The sequence below is a fragment of the Salvelinus fontinalis genome, chromosome 34, assembly GCF_029448725.1.
Source record: "Salvelinus fontinalis isolate EN_2023a chromosome 34, ASM2944872v1, whole genome shotgun sequence".
NCBI lineage: Eukaryota > Metazoa > Chordata > Actinopteri > Salmoniformes > Salmonidae > Salvelinus > Salvelinus fontinalis.
This window is the reverse complement of record NC_074698.1, coordinates 19,248,994-19,273,305: the sequence shown is the minus strand read 5'-3', so window position 1 is coordinate 19,273,305 and position 24,312 is coordinate 19,248,994. Positions and strand designations below refer to the sequence as shown.

Below are 24,312 nucleotides of genomic sequence, written 5' to 3'. Positions count from 1 at the left end.
GGAAATTGTCAGTGTAGTGCAATGTATGCACTCCAGCCTCAGTATCTGCATGGAATACTGAAGTAATCCACCAGGGATGTCATAACTAGAGCCTGGAGCTTCTGCAGATCATGTGACCTGAGCAGAAAGAACTCCTGGTCCTATTAATAACATTCTGGATGTAACAATACATAACACAGCAAATAGATACTATTCATTCGTATTATTTACTACCATCTGAGGAAAAAAATCTGGTTGCAAATTGACTGATTAAATAATCCTTGTCATGGAAGCCCAGAGTTGATATTTTTAGTTCTGAAAAAGCTATTGCAAACATCATGCAGGCCAAACCAAGATGACAGTAAACCAAAAAATAAATGCTAACGCATACATAGACCTTGATGAGAAGGTAGTGTGTCAACTAGGCAAATGAGAAAGCCAAAACAAAATCATACAAAGCAAGACTACACGGAGGTCCAAGGGAGTGGCGTAGGCAGTCAGTGTCTTGGTATGGGACACAGGCTTGGTTCCATTTCTCACCCTAGCTACTTCTATCACCTGCCACTAAGTTTCACAGAATGTGGACTGGATAAACTGACAGAAGCACTAATACTTCCAGTGCTGGGTCAAAGGTGGCCAACATGTTTCAGCCTAACACTAAGTGATTTAAATATCCAACCAATTCATGGTCTTCACATTTAGACCAACATTACCATGTTTGTGCTGGGTTGTAGCAAAAATGTGCAACCAGGGTTGGAAATGGAATCAGGCACACACAGGGCTGTGGGTAGAGATGTAGGAACGGGGCGGGTTAGTAGGGACCCTACAGACCCACAGAGTTCCCGTTCTCCTGTGACAAAGGTATCCTGGCTGGGAGTGGGCTACGGGGGGTGGTGTCAGTAAGGACTGGCCTGGCAGGGAGTGGGCTACGCGGGGGTGGCGTCAGTAAGGGACTGGCCTGGCAGGGAGTGGGCTACGGGGGGTGGATCCAGTAAGGGCCGGGGTGGCAGGGAGTGGGCTACGGGGGGTGGATCCAGTAAGGACTGGCCTGGCAGGGAGTGGGCTACGGGGGGTGGATCCAGTAAGGGCCGGGGTGGCAGGGAGTGGGCTACGGGGGGTGGATCCAGTAAGGACTGGCCTGGCAGGGAGTGGGCTACGGGGGGTGGATCCAGTAAGGGCCGGGTTGGCACGTAGAGCCTCTGTGGAGTTCCCTCTCACACTGATGTGCTCCCATCCTCCCTGAAAGACAGCGTTCTTCACATTAACGTGACATCTTGCATTACATCTGTTCCATTACCATCTTAATGGAGGTATTTCAGATACTGTACAATGTCTGGCCCATAGGCCTCTGATAAAAAGTAGTGATTTATTTGGGACACGGCCAATGTTTTTGGAGCGAACACCAAGTTGGTAATGACTCACCCCGATGCCGTAGTCCCAGGACTGGCCCTTGGGCTGCATAGGTCCCACCCCCAGCCTGTGACAGACAGCTCCAGGGACAGACAGCTCACTGGGGCAGCCTGGGACCCAGTCTGCTATCACCCATACCTGGTATTGAAGTAGAAAATAAGTTAACTTACCACTAAAAGTAGCACAAAAAAAAAGCATTGTACTAACCTGATCTAGAGGTCCTACTGAGACTTTGGTCACGTTGTTGGAGATGAGCTCCCAGGCTGAGCCCTGGGGGTAGCTGGGAGTCAGGCCCTGTCTGTACCACAGGTTACCTACACACACACACACAGCAGGGGAGAACAGTGGCCAGGAGAGAGTTAACTAAATATTCCATTAGTTAGGAAACATTGATCTTGCTTGTCGATTCATCCATCTAGGGATTACGGTTGAAAGTACAGATGGAAATATACGTTTTCCTTATCCAGGCACATTTACATTGATGTTGATTAATGTGCACCGTCCCTGTCAATTAAATACATTCCTTCATTGACTTACCAGAGAGCAGCTCTCCTGCAAAGCAAGCATTGAAAGAGCTGACCCACAGGTTGTGGCTACTCACTGTTTTCGTCCACGGCGTAGACCGAGGTTCTCCCTACAGACAGCTGTCTGAGGCTCTGTTTGGGTGGGGAAGGGATGTGGTACCAACACTCTCCTGCAGGACAATGACAAACAACTAAAACTACTTGACTAACGTACAAGCCCTTAACCAACAATGCAGCAATAAAATAATGAAGCAATACACAGTGTTACCGGTACCGAGTCAATGTGTGGGGGTACAGGTTAGTCGAGGTAATATGTACATGTAGGGAGGGGTAAAGTGACTGCATAAATAATAAACAGCGAGTAGCAGCAGTGCAAACAAAACAAGGGGGGGGGGGGGCATTTGGTTAACTGTGCAGAAGTCTTATGGGGGGGTAGAAGCTGTTAAGAAGCCTTTTGGACCTAGTGCTCCAGTACCGCTTGCCATGCAGTAGCAGAGAGAACAGTTTATGACTAGGGTGGCTGGAGTCTTTGGCAATTTTTAGGGCCTTCCTCTGACACCGCCTGGAATAGAGTATAATGAGTGGTATGTCCAGTACTAGCCTTACAGTGATCTGTGTCTAGGAAACAGGCCATCATGTGCTTTCAAAAATAAATGTATTTGTAGTTGTGTATTTCAGTCATAGAGCACTGTAGGCCATCCATATCTATCCAGCATCTCAGAAGAACCTCCCCAGCATTTGGGTCTCACCTGCAGGGTTGCTGGCGGACACTGAGCCCCTGTAGAACACAGCTCTGTCCCTGGCGATGGCCCACACCTGGTGACCTCCCCCGATGGAGATGGACTTGAAGGGCTGGTCAGTACCCACGTGGAGCCACGAGGAACCCTGGGATGGTATGGTCAGAGATAGCATGATCAAATCAACAGGACAGCACCACAGAATGTAATAGAACATATTTACAGTACTAGCAACAAAACATTGTCAAAAGTATGTAGACACGCATTTAAATTAGTGGGTTCAGCTATTTAAGCCACACCGGTTGCTGACCTGTGTATACAATTGAGTACAAAGACAGTAGAATGGCCCTTACTGAAGAGCTCAGTGGCTTTCAACGTGGCACTGTTATAGGATGCCACCTTTCCAACAAGTCGGTTCATAAGATTTCTGCCCTGCTAGAGCTGCCCCGGTCAACTGTAAGTGCTGTTATTGTGAAGTGGAAACGTCTAGGAGCAACAACGGCTTAGCCGCGAAGAGGTAGGCCACACAAGCTCACAGAACGGGACTGCTGAAGCACGTAAAAATCATCTGTCCTCGGTTGCAACACTACCGAGATCCAAACTGCCTCTGGAAGCAACATCAGCACAAGAACTGTTCGTCTGGAGCGTCATGAAATGGGTTTCCATGGCCGAGCAGTCACACACACAAGCCTAAGATAGCCATGCGCAATGCCAAGCATCAGCTGGAATGGGGTAAAGTTCGCCGCCATTAGACTGGAGCAGTGGAAACCCGTTCTCTGGAGTGACTAATCATGCTTCACCATCTGGCAATCCGATGGACGAATCTGGGTTTGGCAGATGCCAGGAGAACACTGCCTGCCCAAAGGCATAGTGCTAACTGTAAAGTTTGGTGGAGGAGGAATAATGGTCTGGGGTGGTTTTTCATGGGTCGGGCTCCTTAGTTCCAGTGGAGGGAAATCTTAACGCTACAGCATACAATGACATTCTAGACAATTCTGTGCTTCCAACTTTGTGGAAGGCCTTTTCCTGTTTCAGCATGACAATGCCCCAGTGCACAAAGCAAGGTCCATACAGAAATGGTTTGTCAAGATTGGTGTGGAAGAACTTGAATGGCCTGCACAGAGCCCTGATCTCAACTCCATCGAACACCTTTGGGATGAATTGAACCCCAGACTGCGTGCCAGGCCTGACACCCGACCTCAGATGCTCTTGTGGCTGAATGGAAGCAAGTCCCTGCAGCAATGTTCCAACATCTAGTGGAAAGCCTTCTCAGAAGAAGAGGGTGCTGAACTCTGTTATATAGAAGAATAACAGTGATGTTTGTTCAAGCAAAGAGGATGTTATTCTGTGATGTAGTAATGAGTGTCTTTAGTTAAAGTCCCAGGTTGGGTGTGTTCCTCACCGCAGGGTTTTGGGGGGTGACCCCCAGGCGACACAGGACGTCCCCCTTGTCACTGAGGCCCCAGACTGGGACCTGCTCCATACTGCTCTGAGCCAGGGACGGCAACACTGTGATGTCACTTAGGGGGATGGGTGGGACTTCCTGCCATGGGGCAGTCAGGGTGATTTTACATTTCCTGTGTGGAAACAACAAACATCATCATCATCATCATCCTCTTCCTAATGACATGTTTGAGTGAGTGAGACTATACCTGACCCAGCGCCGACGTCTGACAAAGTCCTTCAGGCTCTTGTTGCCATGAAACGTCCTACATGACAGACACAGAACACAGTCAATCAACACACTTTACTTTTTCTAAGATAAGTGTTCGCCATTATATAGGGTTGATCAGATATGAATGTATATATGTATTTTACACAGGGAAGTCTGCTGCATACTGCCACCCCTCTTTGTCTGTCCCTCCTGAGAAAGCGAAGTCGACAGCCCACTCTGTCACCTGGCAAAGCAGAGGCATGTTTCATGTTGAGATGGAGAGTACAACATTAACAAGTCAACATACAGTTACATTCAATACAACATTGGACTGTGTGTTAGTTGTAACAAGAGGTTTGAGGGTGTAGGGGTTCAGGGACTAGGACTACCTACCCAGCTCCACTGAGGCGAGGGTGGGTGGGTGGTGGACTTGGTGCACTCTGTAAAACCATTGTCATCACTCCACGGGAACCGGTCTGTGGGGAGAAGCCTGCAAGGGTGGCAAAGTGTATTTTACACACACTGACCTGTAGAGGAGCAGTCGGAAGTGTCTAGGACATTATTACAACCCAGCCAACAGTCACGTGAGACAGATCCTAGTACTTGTCTGTGTATCCGGTCATGGGGTTCCATCGCTGGTTCTCAAAGATGTACACAGTCCTTCCATCTGTCTGTGTGGGCAGGATGCCCCTGTCTCCTACAAACAGAGGAAAGGCACAACTCTGCTATAATAAGTCTGATTTAAGTTATTCATCAGTAATAAGGCCATTGACTATATAGTTCTCTAATACATTACTTTGAATTGTTACTTTATACCTGGAGTTATGTGTATTAAAATATAACTTAGCTATAACACTTTGTAATTTGACTGTTTTGGCTGTAGAAACAGGTTGAAGATGACAAAGGTTAAAACAGGAGGATTCTAATATCCCATAACTGTTTATTTTCTAACAGTTTCCACATGGAATCGAAACTTGTCATAATCTTTGTTACTGTCAACCTACTGTAGGTTGAAGGTAAAGAAGCTTAAAGTTTAAAGGTGAAAGAAGCTTATAGGGTGGACTAGCAAAGGCACGGTCTAAGGCAAGGGTGAACTACTTGAGTCCTCAAGAACCGTACTCAGTGTTTGCTGGATTGCATCTTTAATTAAGGTCAATCAATGACTTCAGCTACATGGAAGAAATGATTGAAAACCATCACAGGCATGTTCATTAAGGGAAAATGTTTTTTTTTTGCAAAGTAAATTGAAAATAAGTGTTTCTTATTGGACAAGTCTGGGTAGTCCGTTTTCGTCCGTTTGGTACCTAATGAACACAACCCAAGACTGTGGTGGCCTGGAAGACTGAGTTGTGGGGTCATTTATTACCCTGAGGGGGCTCTTCCCCAGCAGCGCTGCCCGAACCAGAGTAGACCCAGGCGGTGCCGTCATACCCGATCCCCCACACCACACCCAGACTGTTAGACTCTACACAGCGCAGGTGGCCCGGGACCTGCAGCCAAAACCTGTACCAGGACCAGACAGTACAGCTAGCAGTTAGCGCCCAGACAGCGTTAGCATCACAGGAGGCTGACGAGCGGTTCATAATATCTGGAGTGGTGTCAGACACATGGAAACCATGTGCTTGATTACGTTCCAGCCATTAGTATGAGGCCGTCATCCTCAATGAAGGTGCCACCAGCCACCTGTGGTTAGCATCCAGCAAAAGAGACAGACACACTTGCACCAATTGTTAGCAATAAGACAGAAGTTAGAGCTTAGCACTATGCTTAAGATTAGCAGAGATAAGAGCATTGTTTTAGCAGATTAGTAGTAGCTACGATCGACGTCAGGAGAGTTATGTTAGCCAAACAACAGTGGACATCCAAAGTGTTAGCTATATGAGTGCAAGAACAGAGGTACATGGTTGTTTGGCCTTAAAGCAGTGAAGGAACATGCTACAGTGTGTAAGTGGCTGCTCTGCACTGGGCGCTACAGGGGAGCATGATAGAAAGATCACTTGACAAATCATTGTTGAAAAGAGCAAGGATGAAAAAAGGAGAGAGAACTGAGTGTGTCGGTAGAGGTGAAGCTCAATGTGTGGCGTGTCGGTAGAGGTGAAGCTCAATGTGTGGCGTGTCGGTAGAGGTGAAGCTCAATGTGTGGCGTGTCGGTAGAGGTGAAGCTCAATGTGTGGCGTGTCGGTAGAGGTGAAGCTCAATGTGTGGCGTGTCGGTAGAGGTGAAGCTCAATGTGTGGCGTGTCGGTAGAGGTGAAGCTCAATGTGTGGCGTGTCGGTAGAGGTGAAGCTCAATGTGTGGCGTGTCGGTAGAGGTGAAGCTCAATGTGTGGCGTGTCGGTAGAGGTGAAGCTCAATGTGTGGCGTGTCGGTAGAGGTAAAGCTCAATGTGTGGCGTGTCGGTAGAGGTAAAGCTCAATGTGTGGCGTGTCGGTAGAGGTAAAGCTCAATGTGTGGCGTGTCGGTAGAGGTGAAGCTCAATGTGTGGCGTGTCGGTAGAGGTGAAGCTCAATGTGTGGCGTGTCGGTAGAGGTGAAGCTCAATGTGTGGCGTGTCGGTAGAGGTGAAGCTCAATGTGTGGCGTGTCGGTAGAGGTAAAGCTCAATGTGTGGCGTGTCGGTAGAGGTAAAGCTCAATGTGTGGCGTGTCGGTAGAGGTAAAGCTCAATGTGTGGCGTGTCGGTAGAGGTGAAGCTCAATGTGTGGCGTGTCGGTAGAGGTGAAGCTCAATGTGTGGCGTGTCGGTAGAGGTGAAGCTCAATGTGTGGCGTGTCGGTAGAGGTGAAGCTCAATGTGTGGCGTGTCGGTAGAGGTAAAGCTCAATGTGTGGCGTGTCGGTAGAGGTAAAGCTCAATGTGTGGCGTGTCGGTAGAGGTAAAGCTCAATGTGTGGTATGTTGGTTAAGGTAAAGCTCACATCATGTCACAGGGCAAGGTGTGTGCCGGGGCCTCCAGACAGGGAGAGGGCTCGTGGACCATCACGTCCCCCTTGGAGGTGACTGACCACAGGGCCTGTCGGGAGGGGGTTCCCCTGATCCCTCTGGCCTCGCAGCAGCACCCAGCCAACAGGGACAGCTGCACAGGAAACACAATGACACCCCTTCAGAGACATGGCCAATGGTACAGTCCAGATGGATAATAGTAATATTACTGGACTACATTTACTAAGTGGTTTTAGGTAAAGGCTTTACATTGCATGTGGACAACAGTGAAACTTTCTAGAGTATCTGGTATCCTCTCTTATGATAAGTACTGTACTGGCACCCTATTCCCTATGTAGTGCCCCACATGGCACCCTATTCCCTATGTAGTGCCCCACATGGCACCCTATTCCCTATGTAGTGCATTACTTCTGACCAGGGCCCATAGAGTGCCATTTGGGACTCAGCCCTAATCTCTTATCTCTGGCAAGGCTACTTCAATTGGGAAGTTAACGTGAAGGCTGTTTTAAAATGTTTTGAATTTGGATTTAAAAAAAATCTAGGTATAAAAATAAAATAAATAGCATTAGAATATCTATCCATTCTCTATTCAAAACATTATATGTGCTGTTTCTATCTGAATGGAGGCCTTTCCAGACCTACCCAGTCAGCCATGTCCTTCTCAGTCTGTGCAGCCAGGATCAGCGGCCATCTTTGTTTTGTGCTATCTGACGTGTACACCGCAAAGGCATGATGGGAGTTTTCCTTGAGCACAGGAACCAGCACCGTCACATCACTTATAAACACATGGAGGTACTGAGAAAGATAGAGAAACAGAGGGAGAGGGAGAAAGTGGATAAATTCTGACCACTGACAACCAATCTAGAAATGAAAATGATTGAACAATTCAAAGCAGTACAGTGGCATAGCGGTATATTCTGAGTAGTAGGTATCTACTCTTTAGATACTGTAGGTGAGAAAGACATTGGCTCCACAACATGGCTTTCACCTCTCCAGTCATTTCTATTCAGTGACTACTTCAATGAAGAGAGGAAGGATGGATGGATGTTTAAGGACTTTGAGTGTCATTGAGTCTCCCTCACCTTCTTCTCATCATACTGGGTGAAGTAGATGAAGAAGATGGCATCCCTCTTGTCATTGACGTTGGTGGACTGCTCCAGGGCCACGCCCACATCCACCCAGCGATAGGGCTTCCAGTCCCTCCACCAGCGCATGCTGCCCTTCCTCACCCACACAGACTGACCCGTACAGTGTTCATTAGACAACTCCATTTAAAAAGTCACTGTCCCTACTTCTAGCATCACCTCAGCAAAATCATGACTCCTAAAAAAAAGAATCAGTGATGTTAAACTATTAACAGTCTGTCACAAGACTAAACGTGAGAACGTGAAGTCTTACCGCACTTCTCTCCACTGGCTCCTTACTGGTGGTGGTCTCGGCCTTCCTAGCCGTCGAGGCTTCTGGTTCAACAGGGGTGATGGACAGGGCAGTGGAGCATGGGTCTGGTGCACACAGATAACAGACAGGATAAACAAGTCATATAAGAGTTTGATAGAGATATCAGGAAAATGATTTTTCCTTAACCATGTGACTTCACCAGGAAAAACTAATAGAAGTAGCCTATTTAACTAGTTAAGTGAAGTTAGGTAGAGCTCAGACACACCGGTAACATTGTAACGTTTACCTGCCTCTGAACAGTGTCGGCAGTCAATCTCTAAGTGTTCACACAGACAATACCTAGCAAGATGACGAATTCACTCTCCATAATCCCATGCCGCCAGTGCCAGCCCATAGCCAAATGTTTAGCTAGCGTTAGCATATTCGCTAGCTAGCACAACAGAGGCTAAAATTGCGCTGACGGATGGTGTCTCACCTCGAGCTCCTACAAAACATTGCAGGTTTTACTTTTTTGGGACATTTATCCTGCTGAATAGCCCCCACTAGTCAGCTAGCGGCTCATCCATGGACGTTTTTTTGTTGGTGGCTCCCCCACATGAGGGTTCGTGCTCTCTGATTGGCTCAAAGTCAAGTTGTTGACCACTGACGAGCATTGTGATTCTACAAGTAGAATTGGTAGGTTTGTTGCTAGCGGGTCGGCACGCAGCAGGTACCGCTTTTGTTCTAGCAAGAGAAGGAACGGCCTCCCACTGTGATAAGTACCTATCGGCAGTCTATCAGCAGTGAGATTCTTGGTGCGTTTCATACTTTAGGTAGTGGTCTGAAAATTCTGATAGGCTGGTGACTGTTCCTCCGTACCTGCAGGCCTGAGCCAGGTCACCTGAGCTGTATGGTCCACGTCACAGCCTCCGCCAGAGATCCAGGCCCATACAGGCCCGTCCTCCTCCCCCAAACCCAGAGACTCCAGACCCAGGGGGTAGGTGGCCACTGAGGTGGGGGGTCCCACGTCCCCTGCCCTGCCTAGAGAAGATGCCTCTCCCTGGGGGCTCTGGGCTGCCTCCAGGTCTACATTGCACATCGGGGCTGGGGTGGCCTCGCTGTCCTTCCCCTGGGGTGGCTTTTTGGGGGAGGGTGTGGGGGTCCTCAGGGGCTCACGGTCAGCCACCAGGCTGGAGATGAAGCTGTCACTGGTGGGGATGAAGGCTTTGGGGTTGTCCTGTGGCCTTGGGGGGGTGGTGGTGAGGAGGAGCTCTGTGTCCCCTGAGTCCTCGCAGGTCAGAACAGAGCCATGGGAAGCATTGGTCAGCTGTCCCCCGAACCCACAGCCAGCACTGAATAACAGAGATGGAAGGGGGGGGGGGGGGGGGGGGCACTCATATGAGTATAAATGCACAACACACAAAGACACACATACAGTATGTTTGTGACAGCCAAAGAGTTCAGTAAATCATTTGATAACATGACAGAACTATCAGAATTAAACTGCATCTCCGTCTTGTGTACAGTAATTGTTAAGAACATATACACCGGTGTTCCCCAACTGGCGGCCAGCGGGTGGTTCTGAGCAATAAAATGCCTGTGGCTAAATCTAATTACTAGACGTGTCACATGGACATCTAATCACCACCCAAACATTCTGGTCCACCCAATATGGACCATCTAGCTGGTCTAGCCAGCACCGCTGTATATTTCTTTGAAATGCATGTCCGTTTATGAAACTGAAGGAGCGTCCAGGCATTTACAAGATGATATGGCCATTTACATGGATAGTTATTTTGAGACGTCAGCATACAAAATACATGAAATCTAATACAATGCAAAAAAAATGGAAAGTGAGCATTCTCTGTATGTAACTGACCTGGGTTGGACCATCTTTTTGCTGTGACCCCATTGGGCAGAAACAGGTATCCAGCCCCTCCCACTGGGCTCCGATGGCGTGACACCCTTCCTGAAGTACAGCCCACGGTCCTCTCCAACTCCCCACACCTTTAAATAAAGCATATATAAAAGGCTTCTTCATAAACAAAGTGTTATCCTAAACATCCCACCCCCACCGTGGCTGGACTACTTCTTCATAAACAAAGTGTTATCCTAAACATCCCACCCCCACCGTGGCTGGACTACTTCTTCATAAACAAAGTGTTATCCTAAACATCCCACCCCCACCGTGGCTGGACTACTTCTTCATAAACAAAGTGTTATCCTAAACATCCCACCCCCACCGTGGCTGGACTACTTCTTCATAAAACAAAGTGTTATCCTAAACATCCCACCCCCACCGAGGCTGGACTACTTCTTCATAAACAAAGTGTTATCCTAAACATCCCACCCCCACCGTGGCTGGACTACTTCTTCATAAACAAAGTGTTATCCTAAACATCCCACCCCCACCGAGGCTGGACTACTTCTTCATAAACAAAGTGTTATCCTAAACATCCCACCCCCACCGTGGCTGGACTACTTCTTCATAAACAAAGTGTTATCCTAAACATCCCACCCCCACCGTGGCTGGACTACTTCTTCATAAACAAAGTGTTATCCTAAACATCCCACCCCCACCGTGGCTGGACTACTTCTTCATAAAACAAAGTGTTATCCTAAACATCCCACCCCCACCGTGGCTGGACTACTTCTTCATAAACAAAGTGTTATCCTAAACATCCCACCCCCACCGTGGCTGGACTACTTCTTCATAAACAAAGTGTTATCCTAAACATCCCACCCCCACCGAGGCTGGACTACTTCTAAGTCTATTTGTTGGCACAAAACGACCTCCATCCTTACATTCATTTGTATGGGTTACGTTTAGATGAGTCCCCTGACACCATGTTCATGACTCTCCCCTTTCTACACTGGGGTCAGTAGTTTGTAGCAGACAAAAGTTGTCACATCAGCGTCGAGTCCCGTGACACTTGTAAGAACACCATCGTGTTGGTGAGTCTCCCCTTTCTATAGAGTGGTCATATTAGTTTATAGGCCAAACCGGTTGGATGCTGCAGACGTTTTCGCGAGAAGACAGATTTTCAGGATGTCTCCTGGTCTGAGAGCTGTAGCTCTACCACTTTCCACCGCATATGCGGAAGGACGACAGGCGGAATGAGACGCAGCCCATGCAGATATTTCTTGTATAAACTGATGGATTTTGATGAGGACTTAATTTATTATGTTACTTAGATTGATGCACCAACACATCAATAGACTCTAGGGGGTTGAGCGTAAAGTTGGATATATGCCAGAGAACAGTTGAACACAATACAGTAAAAATACAATATGGCCACAGTAAAAATACATGATATAGTAAAAATACACTGCTCAAAAAAATAAAGGGAACACTTAAACAACACAATGTAACTCCAAGTTTATCACACTTCTGTGAAATCAAACTGTCCACTTAGGAAGCAACACTGATTGACAATAAATGTCACATGCTGTTGTGCAAATGGAATAGACAAAAGGTGGAAATTATAGGCAATTAGCAAGACACCCCCAATAAAGGAGTGATTGCAGGTGGTGACCACAGACCACTTCTCAGTTCCTATGCTTCCTGGCTGATGTTTTGGTCACTTTTGAATGCTGGCGGTGCTCTCACTCTAGTGGTAGCATGAGACGGAGTCTACAACCCACACAAGTGGCTCAGGTAGTGCAGTTCATCCAGGATGGCACATCAATGCGAGCTGTGGCAAGAAGGTTTGCTGTGTCTGTCAGCGTAGTGTCCAGAGCATGGATGCGCTACCAGGAGACAGGCCAGTACATCAGGAGACGTGGAGGAGGCCGTAGGAGGGCAACAACCCAGCAGCAGGACCGCTACCTCCGCCTTTGAGCAGGAGGAGCACTGCCAGAGCCCTGCAAAATGATCTCCAGCAGGCCACAAATGTGCATGTGTCAGCATATGGTCTCACAAGGGCTCTGAGGATCTCATCTCGGTACCTAATGGCAGTCAGGCTACCTCTGGCGAGCACATGGAGGGCTGTGCGGCCCCACAAAGAAATGCCACCCCACACCATGACTGACCCACCGCCAAACCGGTCATGCTGGAGGATGTTGCAGGCAGCAGAACGTTCTCCACGGCGTCTCCAGACTCTGTCACGTCTGTCACATGTGCTCATGTGCTCAGTGTGAACCTGCTTTCATCTGTGAAGAGCACAGGGCGTCAGTGGCGAATTTGCCAATATTGGTGTTCTCTGGCAGATGCCAAACGTCCTGCACGGTTTTGGGCTGTAAGCGCAACCCCCACCTGTGGACGTCTGGCCCTCATACCACCCTCATGGAGTCTGTTTCTGACCGTTTGAGCAGACACATGCACATTTGTGGCCTGCTGGAGGTCATTTTGCAGGGCTCTGGCAGTGCTCCTCCTGCTCAAAGGCGGAGGTAGCGGTCCTGCTGCTGGGTTGTTGCCCTCCTACGGCCTCCTCCACGTCTCCTGATGTACTGGCCTGTCTCCTGGTAGCGCCTCCATGCTCTGGACACTACGCTGACAGACACAGCAAACCTTCTTGCCACAGCTCGCATTGATGTGCCATCCTGGATGAACTGCACTACCTGAGCCACTTGTGTGGGTTGTAGACTCCGTCTCATGCTACCACTAGAGTGAGAGCACCGCCAGCATTCAAAAGTGACCAAAACATCAGCCAGGAATCATAGGAACTGAGAAGTGGTCTGTGGTCACCACCTGCAGAATCACTCCTTTATTGGGGGTGTCTTGCTAATTGCCTATAATTTCCACCTTTTGTCTATTCCATTTGCACAACAGCATGTGAAATGTATTGTCAATCAGTGTTGCTTCCTAAGTGGACAGTTTGAATTCACAGAAGTGTGATTGACTTGGAGTTACATTGTGTTGTTTAAGTGTTCCCTTTATTTTTTTGAGCAGTGTACAATATGGCCACAGTAAAAATACATTATGATATAGTAAAAATACAATATAGATACAGTAAAAACCAATATAGACTGACCCAAAGGCCTGCGTCAAGTACTACTTTAAAAGGCCATTTAACCCTAGTGCCATCTAATACAAGTGGCATCCATAACTCTGGGACAGGACTGAAATATGGGCTATGATGTATTGCCCTACTCAAATTAGCTTGTGTCCAATATGGCACTCAGAATATAGGCCAAGGATATATAAGGCTGGGCTGGGGCCGCTGGTTAGTGTAGCGGAGAAAGGCTCCTGTTTCAGAGAGGAGGGGGAAGAGAGACAGGAGAGGAGGGTAGGAGAGGAGAGACAGGTGAATCATGAGGGGGGGGGGGGGGGGGGGGGGAAAAACGAGAGACAGGAGAAATTAGGCTTTAGCAGTATACCGTATATACTCCGGGATGGTTTTTCAATACAGTTATTTTTCAATAACTATTTGAAGGTTTTTTTTCTCAGTACATTTGAATATTTGTAGCTATTTTTAAGTAAATACCTGCAGTCAACTTCTGCAATATGTTAGGAGCTAAAGAAGATTGCATTCTTCATTATGAAGCTTACTGGTAGTCCCCAGTCATGTGTTGTTTGTTTACAAGCACAACAACCAGAGACTTGTGAGTTATTCACTGCTGTGTAGCACAAACCAGGTGATCTAGTTACAGTATGTATGGAATTCACAACTAACAGTTTGCCAGCTAGATATCTTACAACTATTAGGTTAACCATCTAAATTGTGCTAAATCAGTGGTCACCAACCTTTGAGTCAAGATCACCTTATTGTTTTTAAACATGACTTAACGTAAGCCTTTGCAACATTAACCAATTAAAAACAGTTCTGTAGCAACGAGGTTTGTGCAGTAAGCTATAGGCTTATCACCGCTTATTGGCTATGCTTGAATTGTTCTGCCAATGTTGTTATTGGGGCGGCAGGTAGCCTAGTGGTTAGCCTAATAATAGATCATTTGTTGTATTACTTGTGAGACAGCTGAGTGAGCATAATAATTAGCTTGATTTTTTTACTGGACTGATGGCCTGCATTTGACAGTCAGTCAGGTGAGAGGCAGCGGTGAGGCTGCCTCTCTCCCCCTCTGCTGAGAAAAGGACAGTCTTCCAGCTGATAGCGAAACTTAAGTCACATTGCATTATTTCTGCTTCATGCACCAAATTTGTTACTCCTGACCAGAGAAAGTGAAATATTTATTGATATTAAAAGAGACAAGCCACTAATAATGACAATGCAAGCTTATGGAAACCCTTTGCTATACTCATTCATTGCAGCTGCAGTGCTGGTTGTAACGTGAGTGGAAGTAGGGAGAATGCACATTTTATGGCTTATAGAAAAGTGTTGAACAAAATGTTGACAGTGCTGAACAACTTAAAAACTTACTAAAAAAACAGCAGTTCTTTGCAGTTCTTTGCTATATTCATTGACTCTCTCGCTAGTCATGGTTATAAAATCTCAAAGCAGCAACTTGCTGTGCGTTCGAGGCTTCTTTTTAACCGTCTATGGCTCGAGGAAACTGTGCACACACGGTCATCTGTGCTATCTGATTGGCCAGAGGTTAGCCAACAGGTGCACTTTATTTGCCCTCTGGGCCTGCCGGGTAGGTGGAGTTCTACCTTCAGACACATGAAATGGTTCAAAATGGGAACACTTCCCGGCACTAGAGCTGCTGAATCAGGCACATCTAATAAAAAACATAGGCAAGCAAGGCTTTATCGTTGGCTTTTTTACAGAGATGTTTGGTGATTGACTAGGAATGCTTTGGAGGTCGACCAGTCGAACGTGATCAACCGGTTGGTGACCACTGTGCTAAACGCTCTGCAGTTGTACATTTGGTTTGCTAATTTATAAGATAGTTAGCTTCTTCCAAAAATCCAGTTTATCTTGGTAACAGGAGAGAAACCCCTCCTGGATCAACAGCCTTACCGTCTAATATTTGTTTTGAGCGTACAGCAAACTGTAGCATTTTTTTGTTACTTGTATATCTTTGAGCTGGGAAGTCTGTCCTGCAAATACTTTAGGTTAGACTATAAAAATGTTAGCAATGCAATGCATTCTCTATGGAATTGTACATTTACTTATTAGCATTGCTAACCATTGGATTACAAAGGTATGACAAGCTGGATACCACCCACGCCTAGGAGAGGAGGAGGGGGTGGAGACGGGAGAAAGGGTAGAAAGGAGAAGAGAGAATGGAGACTGGAGGGCAGAGGGGCGAGTTTGCTGTACTAGCAACTCCTCTCAGACTCAGCAGAGGGAAACAAAGCCAGCAGCCCCTTCAACCTCCACCCTGACTTCAACTCCAGCCCTGTACAGAAATACACCACCAGGGAAATGTGAATCGGTCAAGGCTGGGAATGCCAGGACCTGGGCTAGGGAAGAAGGGGGAGGAGGTGAAGGGGCAGACCAGGACTTGAACGGTATGTGTGCAGGATCTAATTATGCTTAATCATCAAAGCGACATGAGAGAATGGTACTGTAATCAGAACTCGGTTGTCACAGAGGATGAGAGCCCCCCGACCAAACACATCTCTTCTAAGGTTCTAACCAGCACTCTCCATTGAGAGAGGAGAACCAGCAAGTCTTGTAATGATCAGTATCTTGTCCTATTTTCTAAATGTCAATATACCAGAAAAGAAATTGTCCTGATGTGTGTTGTGCAATGATGTATATAAACCCTGGAATGCTGATGCTATGTATTGGCCATTGAGAGACTTGGAAGCCACCGGTCGGCCATATTGGTACTCCCCAGTAGGAAGAGCGCTTCATGGGAATTAATGAAATTCTACAGTATTTCAATTAAAGGTTAAGGACAAAATTACATGCATTTAATGATTTTGTTTTAGTGGGGACAGTAACATCAGTAATCTCAAAATAATTGACTTTAAGGGAATTTAAAAATATATATTTTTATGTTTAGCTTGCATAATATCATTTTAAAGTATTAATTAAGGTGTCTTTAATAGAATAACGTGGCAAAAACAAATGTACACATTAATAAATGCATTTCTATACCTTCCAAAATAGTTTTTACAATGTGGGGGAGTGGCTTCAACACAGCACTCCTATTAGTCATCTAGTGTATGTAAACCCCCTGTGTTGTCTCATCTAGTGTATGTAAATCCCCTGTTGTCTCACCTGGTCATTGAGTCCCACATCCACCATCATCATCTCCCCTCCAATGCTGATCCATCCTGAGCCACAGGGGTTATGGGAGTTCACCCCCCGCCGAAACCACACCTGGACACACACACACACTTTATAGATCTGCTCTGTAGGAGAGGCTACTGTACTGCTCTACAGACTACAACAGGGCCCAGAGTCCTTCCTGGTTAGGAGACAAGTTCAGGAAGGGGTGGATGTTGTCTCACTTTGTAGTCCTTAGTGACGGCCCACACCACGCTGACCCCCACAGCAACATGGATGGTTCCGCCCTCCTTTACTGGGGGAGAATCCACCACCACCCAGGAGGAACCTGATAGGGTAGTAGAGAAACTATTTGTACTGTCATTGTGTAAAATCAATAAAAGGACAAGAAAGTTGACCTAACAGGGTTCTTTTAGAGGAAACCTGCCGTATAGGACAAAAGCGTAAAATATGCCAAAAGAGCACAACTTTTACCTAGCTTCACATCCAACAAGTCATGGTCTACATGATCCCTTACACATAGCCAAATACATCATCAGTATACTAGAAGATGGTTGTGTGGACCTAATATCACTCCATACCTGTAGGGCTGTCCAGGCAGATGCCCGTGCGGACCAGTAGCTGTCCGTCCCAGAGTACAGCCCAGAGCAAGTCCCCTGGTCCGGCAGAGATCTGGGCCACCTCCCTGGGGGCCTCCACCTCCTCCCAACACTGGCCCTCAGGGACCAGTGGCAGGATGCCACTCCTGAACCACACCTGAGAGAGGAGGCAACACTGCCATGGTTAGTCTAAACTGTTCTTGACTCAGCTTTCCCTGGGCCTTAGTCGTTATCACACTATCGTGAGTGAGTGTGTCCACATTACCACTCAAGACTTGTGTTCTCAACTCTTGAGGGTTACAAGAGTTAAGACATTCTGGTTGAAATGCAAATGAAGTTCAGTTACTGTGTGCGCAGATTTTTACTATAATTTGATGATAATTAAAAGATGACTGAAACAACATTTAGTGAAGGTAGGAACACAAAGCATTCGCATATAAGCACTTCATATGACAAACTTAGAAAACCGCTGCTTTGAAAGTCTCACATTCACTGATGTAAGTGACGTTGACCTCAGTCCATTATATTTATAGTGGTGTAAATGGAAGATATGTTCACATATTATCGCTATAGAGGATGGTATGCTGAGAGATTCCTTGAATAGTAGATCAAGACTGGATGTAAAAGATGAAGAACAGTCTAAGACCAAGTTAAGCAATCCATTGACAATGGCTGGAGTAATGCTGCTCTCTAGTGGCCAAATATTTGAACTGCACAATGGTCTAGTGTGCTGTATTTGACACCTTACCAAGTTGCCAACACTGAGATTATGTTACGTTTTTAGGTTATCATCATTAAGATATGCAGGTCTGAGTGTGCGAGTTTGTACAAAACATGAAGGTGAGCAACATTACATTTGAAAGGTATTGTCAACGTGTGTGAAGAATTGGTTTGTATGCAGGTGAATTAAGGCACAGGAAACATCATAGCAGAAGAACCTGTGGTGGATCAGCCACACTGACCTGTCCTTGTTGGGACACACCCCACAGGAAGTGATATCGCCCGGGTTCGTCACTCATCTCCCAGCCTCCACAGCTAATGTCACTGAGGGGGAGAGGGGGCTGCTTGGGGTGGTCCAAGGGGATCTGAGGGGGTACAGTCAGGAGAGGAACTGTTAAAACGAGAGTATATTCACTGGAGGTATTGTAATACCTACAGGAGTGCATTTAGCCTTCAGTGGGCATCTCCTAGCCTGGTCCTAGAACGGTTTGTGCTGTCTTCCCAAATTCTATGGTCATTGTCACGCGTGTGTTGGCAAGACGAATACACACAGTGTAGCTATTCTCTCCGCAAGGCTATCAAACAGGCTAAGTCCCAGTACAGAGACAAAATTGAATCGCAATTCAACAGCTCAGACACAAGGGGTATGTGGCAGGGTCTACAGTCAATCACGGATTACAAAAAGAAAAGCAGCCCCGTCGCGGATCAGGATGTCTTGCTCCCAGACAGGCTAAATACCTTTTTTGCCCGCTTTGAGGATAATACAGTGCCACTGACACGGCCCACTACCAAAACCTGCGGGCTCTCCTTCACTGCAGCCGAGGTGAGTAAAACATTTAAACGTGTTAACCCTCGTAAGGCTGCAGGCCCAGACGGCATTCCCAGCCGCGTCCTCAGAGCATGCGCAGACCAGCTGGCTGGTGTGTTTACGGACATATTCAATCAATCCTTAGCCCAGTCTGCTGTTCCCACATGCTTCAAGAGGGCCACCATTGTTCCTGTTCCCAAGAAAGCTAAGGTAACTGAGCTAAACGACTACCGCCCCGTAGCACTCACTTCCGTCATCATGAAGTGCTTTGAGAGACTAGTCAAGGACCATATCACCTCCACCCTACCGGACACCCTAGACCCACTCCAATTTGCTTACCGACCCAATAGGTCCACAGACGACGCAATCGCAACCACACTGCACACTGCCCTAACCCATCTGGACAAGAGGAATACCTATGTGAGAATGCTGTTCATCGACTACAGCTCAGCATTTAACACCATAGTACCCTCCAAACTCGTCATCAAGCTCGAGACCCTGGGCCTCGACCCCGCCCTGTGCAACTGGGTCCTGGACTTCCTGACGGGCCGCCCCCAGGTGGTGAGGGTAGGTAACAACATCTCCACCCCGCTGATCCTCAACACTGGGGCCCCACAAGGGTGCGTTCTGAGCCCTCTCCTGTACTCCCTGTTCACCCACGACTGCGTGGCCATGCACGCCTCCAACTCAATCATCAAGTTTGCGGACGACACTACAGTGGTAGGCTTGATTACCAACAACGACGAGACGGCCTACAGGGAGGAGGTGAGGGCCCTCGGAGTGTGGTGTCAGGAAAATAACCTCACACTCAACGTCAACAAAACAAAGGAGATGATTGTGGACTTCAGGAAACAGCAGAGGGAGCTCCCCCCTATCCACATCGACGGGTCAGTAGTGGAGAAGGTGGAAAGTTTTAAGTTCCTCGGTGTACACATCACGGACAAACTGAATTGGTCCACCCACACAGACAGCGTCGTGAAGAAGGCGCAGCAGCGCCTCTTCAACCTCAGGAGGCTGAAGAAATTCGGCTTGTCACCAAAAGCACTCACAAACTTCTACAGATGCACAATCGAGAGCATCCTGTCGGGCTGTATCACCGCCTGGTACCGCAACTGCTCCGCACACAACCGTAAGGCTCTCCAGAGGGTAGTGAGGTCGGCAGAACGCATCACCCGGGGCAAACTACCTGCCCTCCAGGACACCTACACCACCCGATGTCACAGGAAGGCCATAAAGATCATCAAGGACAACAACCACCCAAGCCACTACCTGTTCACCCCGCTATCATCCAGAAGGCGAGGTCAGTACAGGTGCATCCAAGCAGGGACCGAGAGACTGAAAAACAGCTTCTATCTCAAGGCCATCAGAATGTTAAACAGCCACCACTAACATTTAGCGGCCGCTGCCAACAAACTGACTCAGCTCCAGCCACCTTAAAAATGGGAATTGATGGAAATTATGTAAAAATGTACCACCAGCCACTTTAAACAATGCCACCTAATATGTTTACATACCCTACATTACACATCTCTTATGTATATGTATATACTGTACTCTATATCATCTACTGCATCTTGCCATCTTATGTAATACATGGACCACTAGCCACTTTAAACTATGCCACTTTATGTTTACATACCCTACAGTACTCATCTCATAGGTATATACCGTACTCTATACCATCTACTGCACCTTGCCTATGCCGTCTGTACCATCACTCATTCATATATCTTTATGTACATATTCTTTATCCCTTTACACTTGCGTGTATAAGGTAGTAGTTGCGGAATTGTTAGGTTAGATTACTTGTTATTACTGCATTGTCGGAACTAGAAGCACAAGCATTTCGCTACACTCGCATTAACATCTGCTAACCATGTGTATGTGACTAATAAATTTGATTTGATTTTGATTTGATTTGACAAATAGACCAGGCTCGGAAAAAGATCTCACACAGAAACTAATGGTGGATGACATTTGCTCACAATTAGGTGAAGAGGACCAAATCAAGTCATGTTGTGGGCCAACATACTGTACCTTGGTCCAAGAGCCTCTGGCTTTGTATATCCTGTCTCTAATCCATCGCCTGCGACAAACACATGAGTTCCACTTCTTCTCTCTGGAGAAGTTAGCAGGAAAGTCCACTGCATACTCCCAGCCCTAAACACACAAATGCACACACACACACAATTAAGCTGACAAGTCAAAGAGTTCAGAGGTCAGCAGTTGGCCCATCTCAATCAACAGCAGTGTGTTTTAATGAATCCAAGGCTTTAGAGTGCACTACTTTTGAGTAGGGGCTATAGGCCTCTGATCAATAGTAGTGCACTAGGGAATAGGGTATCGTTTGAGATGCACTCCATAGTGCTATTGAGCACCTCAAAGCCTGCTACCCCAGACTTGTTGCGCAATAGTTTGCGTTCCAACTTCCAGTCTCTCACCCCAGTTTCAGTGGGGTCTCCTCCAGCGCAGACCTGGTCAACGTACCAGTCCCCCTCCCACTCCCAGCTGTTTGAGGGCAACAGAAAGCTGTGCAGTGGCTGGGCGGTCACCCCTGTGAGGTCACTCCAGGCCCAACGGTCAGTGGGCAGCAGCACGTCAGTGAAGCCGTCCACTGGGTTCCACCTCTGAAACCACACAAACAGTTTTGTGAAGTACAATTGAACACGCAGACACTAAGCAAGCACGTGCATATGCAGGCACGCACACACACACACATTTTTAAATAAGTAAATGTTGGCAAAGGTGACATGGCATTATCACAATACCTGGTTCTCATAGGTCTCCTCTCGATAGCGAATTGGCACCTCCCCAGGGTCGATATTGAGGTAAACATGGTGGTCACAGCCAATTCCCCAGCTGCACCTCTGTCCAGCGGTAACGCGCTTTAGCTCCAGGAGGGTGTCCTCGTCACGCTCCCAGCGCCCTCTGGTGGTGGATAGGCTGTACACCTTCCCGTATACGTCCACTGCCCATAGGAGCGAGCTGGACATGATGGGGCCTGATGATAAACACGGGCAGTTTATAATCCTCTCACCACACTGGCCCGGCCATTACCGTAACACAACAATGCTCTGTGCTGAGCGTTGTCTAGACTCTTAATGGACTGATTAGATTAGCCACAGTTAGAATAATGAGCCAGATGTTTCACCGGTTGTATAAATCTGAAGCATTGAGGTTAGCGTTTCCACTCACCACCAAATGTGGTGACGTGAGGAAGCCAAGGCAGTGGGAGAAGATGGAGGGAAACGGATTTTAGCCAGCATTCTGCTAACTCATTGATTAAACATTTGATCGGAATACAGTTCTGTTCACAAAACTAAAATCTGTTAAGAACAGAGGGAACTAAGTTTTATAGAGTTATTGCACACTTGCACTTCACATAGTAGGCGTTCCCTAACGGAAAGATGCAAATACATGCTAGAAAACGCAAATAGGATCTCGGTAGCTCGTGCTTGGCTCTGCCCACTATGATTAATTTGCTCCCATTGGAAACGACAGTCTAGTCTATCTTGAGTTAGTTATACAAATCTTTGGCTTAGCGGTCAGCAGATTTGTTTTCTCCACAGTCATCTTTGTCTTTCCAGTAGCCTACCTACTAGCCCAAGAATGTGCTCTTAAGGAGTGTAGGCGAGCCTACCGTTAATCCTTAGGGTCCAAGTACCTTGTTATTATCAGGAGGTAGACTGGCTCTGGCAGCCATGTGAATCGATTCTCAATTGTGATACGGTTCTAGAAACAAAGCCATTTACTTTCATATCAAAAATACATTTTAGAAATGCAAAATATACACTTACTGTACGCTTGTTTTAAACGGCTTTATCACAGTTGAAGCCTCTAGTATTGTTCAGTTATAACACGTTTCTCGCGGCCTTCTTCCGTTGGGCCTACACACAGGTGTTTGGAGCATCTACACAGCTAATTACCACAGGTGGTCGCCTTCATCTCCGGTAAACACGTGCTGTAACGTGGAGATACGGCCGTGTGGGAACACTAACACTATAAATACTGGAATGGGAAAATTGGATGTGTCATCGGTCCCAATTATATGCTGTCAACAGTGTGGGCAGGCTGCTTAAACAGTTTAGAGTAGCCTGGTTGTGTAGATTTCATAGCCAATGCACCGAGGAATAACGGAGTAAGGAGCTGCTTGCACCTGAATAACGAAAACCGATCAACGGTTGTCAATGGTCACTGATAAGACGCGTCATGATATCAGACACCCAGGTGCGTTAAAACCGGACACCTGCCATGCATGTTGATGCACCCCAGCCTGGAAAGAAATTCAATATTAATAGGAAAATTGAAATAGGAATATTTCGGGCAACTGACTGTGGTTTGAGGTGATGACAAACAGCAAAACATGACAACTTCAATGCATCTAGTCCTGTCCTGCAAAGTGTCACTGACTTGATAGACTCCACTTTCGTCCTGTCCCCGAACATATCATCCAATATTCCGTTACAACAGCAATATAGAGGTTCAAATGCCCTACTTACTCTCTTTCCCCGTTCTTGTAGGTTTAGCTGCATTTAGTGGGACAAATCATCCACCCGATTATTCTATTCTGTCCGCTTTTTATTCCCATTCTGAAGGTATGTCTCGTTCCAAATCCACAACAGGAAATGGAGGAACTGTTACTCGGATTGGCTAACATTCTGCAGGTGTCCCGAATCTCGTCTTTTGATTGGACAAACTGCGTGGGCTTGTATATTTTTCCGACGGCTACAGCTGTTTGACGGAGAAGTGAGACGCGCACATATCACCTACTACCGGTATCTTAATTATTGATTCCGCACAAGTTAGTTGTAAATAATTAAACAGTAGGCAGGTTTTAGTTGACTCAATAATTATTTATCATAATCACGATATTTGCATGCCCAATGCCTTCCAATAGACCATGGGCCAATATTTGTTATTGTTAGTGAGCAACTACAGTGTCATGATAGTTATTTTGTTTTAGGCTACACTCTGTATCAAATTGGGAGGCTATATCAATATCTTAATAGGAATTGTGACAACACAAGAAAATGGCAGTGGAACTGGCGTCGAGGTCCAGAGTTGAGTTTGAAGGCTATATAGCCTTGATATAGGCCTAGTGTTGCCATTCTGCATGCAATTAATTCATATAGGGCATGCCTATTATGTATAAATATCATAAGCATTATAATATGAGCTGTATGCCTAACATTACATTTGGTCATACCGCATGTAATAATTGTTGTGCAGAAGTAGATTTAGGTGAGATAAACCAATATTGTTGTGTGGGTCTAATTTAGTACAAAGTTTGAATAATAGCCTAATTTTCATACATTTTCCAATACAATTAGAGCGAAGTTCTTGTTACAGCACAGCGCTGGAAGTTTATATTTTGATGGATTGCCACTTTAAGAAGCGCTGGGTGCGTTTGAGTGGTAAGGCTAAGGCAGTGGTCAACCTTTTACATTTACATTTAAGTCATTTAGCAGACGCTCTTATCCAGAGCGA

General features: G+C 46.7%; 1 protein-coding gene across 3 annotated transcripts; it reads right to left on the bottom strand.

Moving 5' to 3' along the window:
* Window positions 1-283: 283 nt before the first annotated feature.
* On the bottom strand, window positions 284-23,415 carry LOC129833403 (tectonin beta-propeller repeat-containing protein 1-like). 3 transcript variants are annotated; one of them, XM_055897980.1, is made up of 25 exons: window positions 23,325-23,415; window positions 21,594-21,826; window positions 21,267-21,452; window positions 20,863-20,985; window positions 18,260-18,382; window positions 17,280-17,454; window positions 16,923-17,026; window positions 16,690-16,791; window positions 10,497-10,624; window positions 9,497-9,969; window positions 8,639-8,742; window positions 8,323-8,478; window positions 7,883-8,035; window positions 7,216-7,373; window positions 5,671-5,807; window positions 4,908-5,001; window positions 4,698-4,794; window positions 4,469-4,548; window positions 4,303-4,359; window positions 4,053-4,227; window positions 2,663-2,798; window positions 1,991-2,083; window positions 1,597-1,703; window positions 1,402-1,527; window positions 284-1,218 (listed from the first exon to the last, which is right to left on the bottom strand). In XM_055897980.1, the coding sequence occupies exons 2-25, from the start codon at window positions 21,816-21,818 to the stop codon at window positions 922-924; spliced, it is 3,609 nt and encodes a 1,202-aa protein (XP_055753955.1). In that variant the 5' UTR covers window positions 21,819-21,826; window positions 23,325-23,415; the 3' UTR covers window positions 284-921. The 3 variants fall into 3 exon arrangements, with proteins under 3 accessions (XP_055753955.1, XP_055753954.1, XP_055753956.1); XM_055897979.1 differs by having other exon boundaries at window positions 1,402-1,703; XM_055897981.1 differs by lacking the exons at window positions 21,594-21,826; window positions 23,325-23,415 and having other exon boundaries at window positions 1,402-1,703; window positions 21,313-21,397.
* Between the last annotated feature and the right edge of the window lie 897 nt (window positions 23,416-24,312).